Genomic DNA, 10,888 nt, shown 5'->3' with positions numbered 1-10,888 from the left:
AGAGACATTTTGACCCTTTTGCCTGTTTTTTTTGTTTAAGTGTTTAGTTTCTTGCGGGTTTGCTACATTTCTTGCGCTGCACAGAAACGCAAGAAATGCGAGGTGCAAGAAACTGTGAGAAAGTGCAAGAAATATACGCTATCCAGTCACGAGCTGTATGAAGTATAGCGGCGAAGGAGTCTTGCATTTATTGCAGATCAAAATAGCTACAAAAGACCACTTTCTGGCCGGTATTTCTTGCAAGTGGTTACTTGCACCCCAAACACTGTTGGTTACCAGTTCGGTAATAAGTAATCGGTTATGATAATTTGGTAGTGACTGCAATATGATTTATTACCAATTTGGTTGCAGTAGTTGAATAGCTTTGTTACCAGTGAGACTTATCCTTAGTACCCATTTGACCATTCTTTTTTTGTCACCACATTTTGTTACCGATGATGATTATGGTTACAAAGATGTCAATTTAGTGGTGATACCTGAGTCCAATCGAGTCGCATATGAATGGTATACACCGAGGGAAAATTTGCGTCTCGGATTTTTAAGCGTGCACTCTACCAGAGTCGAACAAGTACAATTTGACCATCACACGAACCCTGATGGCTTGTTTATCCTCTCATCATTGTCACCTCCTCTCGAGGCGAACATGGCACGGATTTATTCACAGAGATGAACGATTTATACGAGAAAAATTACGTATCCGAAGAGGTGACGACCGTTTTATTTATTTTATGAGCTCTCTGATTGTATGAATCTCAGGTCAAGTCCGATTCGGGAGATGAGAGATAATTTACTCGGCATAAATAACCAGGGTTGAGCAGACGTGAATTGGTCTGCTGCATGAGCTTATTTGTAGTCTTTGTGTCCATTTAGTCCAAAAGGAGCAAGATTAAGCGGTGTCGTACCAGTAATGGGTTTGTTATTTGTGTAGAATAAAGCAACGTCCTGGTTTGGGACAATGTTTCGCTACAGGGTTTTGTCCTGTTAATGTGACTGCTGGCATAAATGGGTGAAAATTACTGGTTGTGGCGATTCCTTGATTTTTTTGGGCGAAATTCTGATCTTAGGACACGTCAAGCTGGAAATTTCGCCCAGTTTTGTGCATCAATGAATTAATTTTGTCTGCTTGATTTCGTTGGCTTAATTTCATTTGTATCGCATGAAATTCCTGAAATTCTGGGACACATGAAATGAATTGTAATCTGGTCTAAATTTACCCCCCAAAATCAGAAATCCCATTTCATGCACCTCTGAAACCCTGCCTGTTCCCACATATGTCAGGCCTCATCATCACCCCACATTGCACAAAAGTGTGACGCTAAATGCACACACATGCATCCACAAATTTATTTCTAGGAGTTGATCATGTTCCAAGAACTTGTCCATTTTAACCTGTCCGAGACTAGATTCGTTTAGAGAAGGAATTATTTGCAGCGTTCATCTCTCCGTCGTCGTGTTTAAGGAGAGAAGAAGAAGAAGACGACGAGTGATTAAAATGAATCCAAACTTGGGTGAGACATTCATTTAAATTAGTGTAGCCGAAAACCCATTACTGTGATTTGCATTTGGGTGAGCGCAGATTTATGGCTGCCAGTTGTGCAAGAGAACAAAGTTGGTCGGAGAGGAGAGGAGACGATATTATGGATATCGATGCACCCAGAAAACCAGACCACGAAGAAGAAGATTTGTGTGGATCATCTTCTACGTGCGAGGCTGGTTTACAAGGAACGGAATGTGGACCAAAAGTTGTGAGGAGAGGGACGAGCATAATTGGTCTGTCATTCGCAGGTGAGAAAGTAGCTGTAAGCACATTACGGGCTGCGTGGGAGTTAATTAATGTGCCGAGGTTGTGGTTCTGCTCGCATTCCACCAATCCTATCAAAGTCAAGCTCTCCTGATCAGCACCTATGTTGCAGGAGAAGATTGGGCACAGCTAAGTTTTCATTTGCTCAGGTCGAAGGTCAGGCTACAGAAATACTGAGTTTTTCCAATGGGGATGGATTCGTGGGGTGAAAGTGGACGCATTACCGAATATAATGGAGATCTCGCAGCGGATGCTCTCCGATTTTGAGCAAACTAGTATCAATTGATTACAAATTTAATTAGTGTGAAATTTGCAAAAGACGCGATCTCCCAATGGTCACGTTTGGAAGACATATTTGCATCCGAAGAGGACAAAATGTGTAGTAAATTTGGAAAGTATAAAACTTGTCGACTTTAAGGTGCATTTTCTCCTCTTCGGATGCAAATATCTCCGCCAAACGTGATTGTGTCTTTCGCAAATTTCACACTGATTAGATTTCCGATCAATTAACACTAATTTTGTCAAAATCGAAGAACCTACATTAGGAGACCTCCATTTCTAGAATGCAAGGCTCACTTTTTGACGATTACGACCACAACGTGGTTTTCCATTATTATTTATTTATCACGCTTTACTACGTACTACTTTTCTGTGTACTTTGCTCTCTCTCTCTCTTTGGGGGACGTGGACGTAATGTCAAATGTAATGTCGGCAAGAGGAGGATAATCAATTCGATAATTATATTTGCTCACCTCATTATTTCATTTTTTTAACTTTTCTCCTCGTCTTATGATTAGTACATTACGCGACCGGAGTGATGTCTGATCGTGGATTGATTGTATGTATTTCTCTTTCTCTGAGTAAACAATTGATAACTCATTACTGTCAAAAAGCGGAGAAGAAAATAGGGTAGGATGGATCAATATAGTGATAAAAATGAAGTGGTCGCATGCAGAATGACGACGACTACGCCGATTAAATAATTGAATTAATATTGTGACAGCTGGATTATGATGATTATACAAAAAAAAACTTTTATTGCGCAGTTAAATACTTATTGTGGCCTTCTTTATACATACAAAAAATGGTGTATCTATTCTAATTTTATGTATTCATTGTCAAACTAAGATTAAAATTGTATTCTTCTTTTTGGTTTTTACTTTCTTCTTTGGTCGGTGTGCAAGACGTAATAATAAAAAAAACTTATTTACGTGTATCGTCTCATCTTCTCCTTATGGAACAGAATACCGGATAAGAGTGGAAAATAGTTTAAAGTCGCAGATTACCCCTCTAAATACTTTTCAGCATGTATGTAAATACGTATTGTATATATGAGTGGAGACAAAAATGAGATCAGACAAAGAGGTGGGGGCAAATTGAGACAATCTAATCACACTGCGATATGTCGCTTCATATGCAGCGATAAGTGATCCGATCGTGAAAACGCTCTCTCGCACAATCTGCACTGGAAGGGTCGATCGCCCGTGTGCTTGCGAAAATGTCGCGTGAGTTCGTCCGACCTCGCGAATTTCCAGCCGCACCCTTTCCACGTGCATTGGTACGGTTTTTCACCCGTGTGGGTGCGGAGGTGGGCCTTCAAATGGGACGATTTCGTGTAGGTTTTGCTACACCCGGTGTACGTGCAGGAATGCGTCGTCACCTTCTTCCTCCCCCACCGACGACGACCCCGTTTCGGTTTGGTGGCAGGATTATTCGGGGTCGGCGTCGTGACGACGAGGTGGCCGCCGAGGAGGCCAGCATCGTTCTGAACATTGTGGTGGGGGTGGTGATGATGGTGGTGGAATTGATTGTTTGGGTGGTGGTGGAGTTGGTGGTAGAGTTGGGGTGGTGGTGGTGGCGGTTGGGGTGGGTAGTGGGGGGTGGTGGTTTGCTGTTGTGGTGGGATAAGGCCGCCTCCTCGAGGCGTATAGGCAGGCGAAACTGGTGGGGTCATGACCTTGAAGGAGTAGTGATTGGGGAGTGAGGGGGATGGGGAGACGTGGTGGTGGTGGTTGGTGAGATGGGGATGAAACCGCGAGTTGAGATTGCCCCCTTGGAAGTTGAGGTTGAGATTAATGTTGAGAGAGGACGTGGTCGCGGAGGAGGAGTGGTCCATGCAGGAGGATGCCGACGCAGGGGGGACGGATGAAGGGTAGTACTGCTGCTGCTGCTGTTGTTGAGGACTTGTCGAGGGTGAGTATTGGCACTGGGAGAAGTTACTCTCCACCCCGGAAGAGGTGTAGTTTTCCGGATTGTATTCTGGTCTGGGGTCGAGGGGGTGATGGTGATGGTGGTGGTGGTGATACCCTGGGGGACGGGTGAGATGATTCCCACCCCCGGAAGTGGGGTAGATTGAGAAGTGCGAGTCTTGAAAGGCTCCCCCAAAGGTTCCACTCCCTTTGCCACTGCCCCCTTCGTAGTGGTGGTGGGGATGGTGCAGTGGTTTATTGATGTAGTTGATCACTCCGATTTGCGGTGGTGGGGGTGGTGGGGGTGTATTGTTGTGGGGGTGGATGTTCAAGTGGTCGTACCGGTTGCCTCCACCTCCTCCCGTCCCTTTGTTATGTAACGTGGTCGTGTTATTGTTATCATCTCCGCAGGACGTTTGGTGGTGATCGTTCACCTCGACCTTGATTGCACATCTGGCCTCCTTCAGGGGTGAAAGTGAGCACGGTTGTGTTGTCGTGGTTGATGTGGGGTCATAATTGAAAACGAGGAAGTTTCCACCACCACCATTTCCGGTCGTGGTGCTGGTCGGTGCCTGCGGGGAGGAGGAGGTGGACGGGGTCTCACCCGGAACAAAGAGGTGACCTCCTCCTCGTGACCCTGAGTAGAACGGGACCGGGGTCGTGGTGGTCGTGACAGGTTCGGTGGAGGGTCTAGACGGAGGTGAACCTTGACCATCGCCTCCTCCATTGTTATCGCTGAGCAGGACGCTCTCCAAGTCTTGCCACATCTGTAAGGTAACAAACCACATAAGAAATAATGACCAACATAGTAATGAAATGAAGTCGTTCTTCTACTTCTCTTAACTGATTTCACCACGTGAAACAAGGGCTTTTTTCACGTCATAAAATCCACTCTTTCATTACCATTCTTTCCCCATGAGATTTTTTCCGCTTTCTAAAACCACAAACCACAACCGCACCACCGTTCACCCCGCTATCTTTATGTCCTCCTAGTCCATAGTGCATGGATGGGTGATGATATGCCTACAAGTGACGACGACGACGACGACGACGGTGTGACGAAAGAGTTGTACACACAAGCATAATATAGATATGAAATTTCTCTACATGATAAACCACGACTTGATGGGGAAGAGTGGAGCCATATATTTCAAGGCCTACGGAATTAACCAAGTTTATTATGGAAAAGGAATAAAGTCAAGATTTCTTTCGAGAGAGAGAGAGACTACTTTGAAAATTTTTATTGCTCGCTTTTTTTATTTACCTGGCTGCCTCCCTGCCTCCCCAGTTACATACTTATTAGTCGTCTCGTGGAGGAAATATTATTGAAATATGTTCCAGATATGGTGTGGCATTTTTGCTCTCCCAACTTTTTTTAAGATTTTTAAGACAAACAATGAGAAGATCAATTTCACGTTTTCCCACTGTTTACAAAACGTTCCTCATTTCCTCTGGGAAGGAGGAGGAATTTTTATTTGTTGGTTATTGGTGGAGTATCCGATTGCTGAGGAGAAGGAGGAGCTGGCAGCGGTTTAAGAAGAGGAAGAGATAAAGATAACCAAAAAGTGGAGATGGTACACAAATCTTAGGGAGATGCGTTTCCTTTCTTATAGTTCGTCTTTATTGACCAGGGTTCGATTTTTGGTATGAAGCGAATTTTTTTGCAAGTGGAATACAAGAAAAGCAGTAAAAGTTTGTTAGCTTTTGGTTACAACACTTTTAAAGTCAACGGAAGCAAATTTCCAGAATTTCTTTAAAATACTGTATGAATTTTAAATTTTCCAGGTGGAAAAGTCATGGCACAAAAAACGACGCCAAAAATTTGATACTTTTTTGGTTACAAAACTTAAGAAAGTCACCAGATACAAATTTTGTTTAAGATATTGTGTAAGTTTTCCAGGTGGAAAAGTCATAGCACTAAAAATGTGCACAGAATTTGGCAACATTTTATTACATTGCAGAACAATAAAGTCGAAAAACAAATTTCCAGAATTTATTATTTTACAAATAATTTTAAACATCATACTTTTAATAATCGACGTTAAAAGTCGTCCGTAAGTTCACAATGCAGAAAAATGTAGTGACTTTTTTTCACTAAAACAGAAATAAATTTGAGACGACAAAAGTAAAGCACAGAAAATTGATATTCGATTTTCAACTTTTTGTAAGATTTGTGTCGTAAAATTTGTTATTTTAAATGGAAGAAAGCAATTTTTTAACATTCTTTCACTAATGCAGAAATAATTTTGAGACGGCAAAAAGTACAGGAAATTGGTATGTAATTTTCATCTTTTTGTACGATTTGTATCTTAAAATTGATATTTTCGACGTAACTTTTTTCCCAAGGAACCCTGTCCTTCCGAAGAACGAGTTAAGGAACAGAGAAATCGTGCCTCGTTCATTGAGTCATTTACAAATTCACATCCTCGGATCTCAAGTCCTACCTGTCCGCTCATTCATTGCTCATCGCGTGCTTAGAGAATTGACAGCATGACACGAATTAACATCCCTGTTCTCATCCCGCAACAATGAAATGTAAACCAGAGTGGGAATTATATTATTATCGTTTTGTTAATGAATTGCTTTCCTTCGTACGTGCAGGATGAGGCCTTTTTTGCTGGAAATCATTTGGAATCTAATATCTAACTAACCTTCCCGAGGATGGAGGGGATGGAAAAAGGTTAATTTAAGAACGTGATAACCAACCAGGTTCGTATATTGGTTATCTTTACATGGTGCTTATCTGTCTGTCTGGTTATCAGTAATTGCATTATGTACATCAAAACATTGCGACATATTTAACATGAAATTTATGAAAGAGAAAAATTTATCGTGAAATTTGTCCCAAATCTGACCAGATTTTCAAATTATGGGAAGAATTATAATTTAAAAAGGTGCACAAAGTTTGAAACAATTCGGATTTACAAAACTATTTCAGTGCCAAATTTTCGCACATATTTATTTCAGGGCCCTTATTTTCCCACTACCACAACTGATCAATCTACCATTAATTTGCATTTACACATCAATATCAAAACTATTTCAGTGCCAAATTTTCGCACTTATTCAATATTTCAGGGCCCTTATTTTTCCACCACAACTGACCAATTCACCCTTTTAAAAAACATTCCCATTCCACTCATCCCAAACGGAATGAAGATCTCTCAAAAATTGCTTAAATGACCTGAACGAAACCAGCCTTTCTGCTTCCTCGTCCCTTAATTTATTTCCACATAAAATTCCTACATCATTCCATACTATGTGCACATTTTGTTGTTTATTTATAGAATTCCCATACCTACCTACACACACCGCAGTAAATAAAACTAATAAGGATGCTGGTGATGCGGAGATGGTTTCGATTTTGAAATCCGTGACGCCGACGAACAAGTACGTATTTACTACTCCGGGATATGTAAAGTATGCATGCATTATATTATGAAGGGTTGACAGGTTAACCGGATTCACGCTCTTTAACTCGCACACACATACGGACGAATAAGACAGAAGTGCAACCAACGTGTAGGAAATGAGAGAATTAAATGAATAACATAAATAAAATCGCAGAGCAATAAACAAACTGCAAATGCATGTAGTAATACCGGAGGAGAGATTCAACGGTGTTGGGCAGTTTGAGACTAATGTGCAATTACTACCAGTGACAATTTGCGGAAGTGATTTTTTTGTTTTGTTTTTCAGAATAACTAACGAAGTAATTCGCCACTTACGTTGCAATTATTGTCCGGATACTCAGTCATGGTGAGTTCGAGACAGGTGGCGTAGTGGAAGGAGCGTTTGGGAGGAATTATCATTGGAACGGGATTCCGAACCACCCAAGTGCACTCAGGTGATGAGAAGGAAGAAAGTTCTCGCACCACGCTGCTGCTGCTGCTGCTACCACTCGACAATAACAGTGTCATCCAACCCCCCACGACACAAATTAACTCACACGCTAACAGACACGCACGCAATCACGCCACACACTTTTTTTCTTCTGGGGAGAAAGTCCAAGAAGAGGAAGAAGAAGACATATCGAAATTGAGACGATTTTCAGGCGAAGAAAGTCGTAGTTTGTTGTAGGGAAGGAACGCTGCTTGGTGTACCTGCCTGGCCAAAGTGCACGGTATGAATGAGCACAAAGAGGAGAGAGATGGATGGAAAATATGGAATCGACGAGACGAGAGGTACACAGGTGAGGAGGTGAGGTGAGGATCAAACTACAATCTACAGGTAGGCACACATACACAGGTAGTAGTTGCAACAAAATACGTAACACTCGGCTCTCAGCCATCCATTCCATGTACGTTCAAATGTATGAGTATGATGACGACGAGAGGAAAAAATGGGATTCTATTTTCTGTACGTGGAAGTCTCATGGCAGGGTTTCATTTCTTCTCGTGTTGTGACAACAATTAGTTGAATAAGTGCTACTTGACGAGATGTATGCAACTTATTCTTTGTAACTAACTGCATATTTAAGTAATTGCGCAGTGAGTGATTTATGGATTTATTACCATCCGTATTGCACTTTTTCTCCGTATTGCACCAGTTTGCACACCTGGGACGTGGCTGGAGCCCTTTGCCCCCTCGGGAGGGTCAGTGAGGGGGTGTTTTTTGCACAAATGTTGACATATTGGGGTGAAGAAAGGTTGCATGTGTGTTGTCCCATTACGTATGCAAGCGTATCTACGTGCTGAAGGAAAAGAGGAGTCGTACGTACGTATCTGAATATCTCTACAGATTGTTGCAAGACTCAAGGTACGCGTTATTAGGGGGGCCCTGCGGAAAGAATGTCACGCATTGGTTGATCCTTTGACTCACTGTCGAGTGTAAATTCCGACAGATCGCACCATTGCCGCACGGCCCTTCGAAGGGATGATAATTTTACAATGTTATTTTTTATTAGTATCCTCACCTTACCTCCTGGACTTGAGGGGAGGATGAGATCTGAGACTTTCTGAGACCTACTGCTGCTCCCGAAGTAGACTCGCTGAACTCATCAATCTTCTGCCTCGTTGTTGTTGTTTCAAATAGTTTTGTGGTTGGAAAAGGATGAGGTCATAGTCGCCCATTCATTTCATTCCTCACCCGAGAAAGGTTTAGAGATGAAAATTTTGTTCTAATTTCCCCATGGACAAAACCGTCTCAAAGATATTTACTGTGTGGAGAAGAATCACATCTTGAGATGCGATTGGCTACTTTTTCAGGTTGGTGTACATACTCTCGCCTGCGTCGTCGGTGGTGGCCTTGATGGCGATCTGAGCTCGCGAATGATGCTGCCCCGAAGAGACGACGACGACACCCAAAGATTTTATGCAAACAGAAGGCATGGTCCCAAAAATGGGAGGCGATCTGTCGGGAGGAACTTGTCTCCTCCTCCTCCTGCCTCCACTTGGTTGGTCGAGGATTCGACTCGTTTTTCTCGTCTCGCTCGTCTTCTTCCAGATGATTGCATCAAACCGGTGGCATTACAAGAGTGCAAAAAAGCGGAGGAATTAAGTAAGCTCGACAGTGTCGTCGTCATCGTGGTTGTTGTCATTTGAACCTCATTTTACTCCAGATTAGGCTCCCATGGAGGAAAAGTGGTTCGTATCGTAATGATGTCCAGGGTTTAAGCCAAGTAAGTTCGATTTCATAATGTGAACGCCAATCCAAAAATCAGATCTCTACGACGAGAAGGATTTACATTGTTTATTGTGATGTTGTTTTGTTGTTAAAATGCTGCTGGTGCTGCTGGTGCTCAAATGGTTACGCGTGGGTGGAAAGAGAAGGGTTCGTTTCGTTTAGTTCTGACTTTGAGTGATTCATAAAAAATGAGTAAGCTTTATTTCTTCCTTGTGGATCGATTATTGTAAATATATTGTCCATTATTGTGTAGGAGAATACTTATTATTTGTCCTGAAGGGTTGTGCAAGCAGGATTGCGGAGGTGAGCTCGTGTCCCTCAAAGTGGTGAGGAATTGACCCCATCCTTTCCGCAAGACCTGAGATGATCGTATTTATTCCTCCGCGCCTGCAAAGTTATGAACGACAGAAAGAAATCAAAACTTAATTTCATATCAATTTATCTCGCCCTCGAATCATTCTTCTTCACGTAACCTCAGCAAAGGTCAGTTTGCCATAATGAGAGAGAGAGTAAAAGTTTATCATCAAGAATAATAACTCAATTTCGATGATGGTATAAAGTCAATAATTATGATTAGCATCATCGTCCATCCATCCATCCATCTGACCAAGACGCGCGGCTGGCCGTCCCACCCTGTAGTGCACACACACAGATTTCTGATTATTCACTATTTAACCTTCATCTGCCTAATTCCTCGAGTAAGTATTTGTGTTGTTACCGTTTCGAAGGGGAACACAACAATCGCGCATTATCTCCGAGGTGTCTGACAAGCTCCTCGTCCTAATTGGAGATCCGAGGGATACCAAGCTTCGAGTAACAATGGGATGGAATTTAACCCGAACTTTGACCAGCCCACGCACGCACCAAGCTGCAACATTGCAGTCATTGCCCATCAATAATGTGCTCTCATCTCATCGAAAAACTGATAGGATCGGACACAAGGGAAAAAAATCCGAGATTTCGAGTCTACAATATTTTCGTGACCGGCGGAACATATCATCATGAATGACGATTATATTATTTGTGATGTCTCGGGTGACCGGGAGCAATGGGATGACATGTTCTTATCGTCCCCTTGTTAATCCTGCGGCTTCTGCAGTGTCACTGATGTCACGACGTGAAATGACACCCATCACTTGGACGGAGAGGAGGTGCTCCAAAAAATCTGACAACCCTTCAAAACAAGTAATGACAAATAATAAGCAACAAGTAGGAACAAATTGCGATGTAAAAGTAAGCATGTGAACCAAACTCGACTAATAGTCTGCATTGT

The 10,888-nt window shown here is 42.4% G+C and overlaps 1 protein-coding gene across 1 annotated transcript; it reads right to left on the bottom strand.

Annotated features, from left to right (window-relative positions):
* Nucleotides 1–3,007: 3,007 nt before the first annotated feature.
* Nucleotides 3,008–8,108, bottom strand: LOC118436560 (dendritic arbor reduction protein 1-like). The gene is made up of 2 exons (XM_035854947.1): nucleotides 7,719–8,108; nucleotides 3,008–4,757 (listed from the first exon to the last, which is right to left on the bottom strand). The coding sequence occupies exons 1-2, from the start codon at nucleotides 7,908–7,910 to the stop codon at nucleotides 3,192–3,194; spliced, it is 1,758 nt and encodes a 585-aa protein (XP_035710840.1). The 5' UTR covers nucleotides 7,911–8,108; the 3' UTR covers nucleotides 3,008–3,191.
* Between the last annotated feature and the right edge of the window lie 2,780 nt (nucleotides 8,109–10,888).

The sequence above is a fragment of the Folsomia candida genome, unplaced genomic scaffold (genome assembly GCF_002217175.1).
Source record: "Folsomia candida strain VU population unplaced genomic scaffold, ASM221717v1 Fcan01_Sc001, whole genome shotgun sequence".
Lineage (NCBI taxonomy): Eukaryota > Metazoa > Arthropoda > Collembola > Entomobryomorpha > Isotomidae > Folsomia > Folsomia candida.
Note: the sequence above shows the minus strand (reverse complement) of the source record. Positions and strands in the feature narration are given on the sequence as shown.

What these genes read in the sequence shown, in the direction of transcription:
- LOC118436560 (XM_035854947.1), bottom strand. Translation starts at nt 7,910, where the DNA reads ATGACACTGTTATTGTCGAGTGGTAGCAGCAGCAGCAGCAGCGTGGTG. An exon ending in ATCCGGACAATAATTGCAAC is followed by an intron (nt 4,758 to 7,718) that starts GTAAGTGGCGAA and finishes GTTACCTTACAG; the next exon opens with ATGTGGCAAGACTTGGAGAG.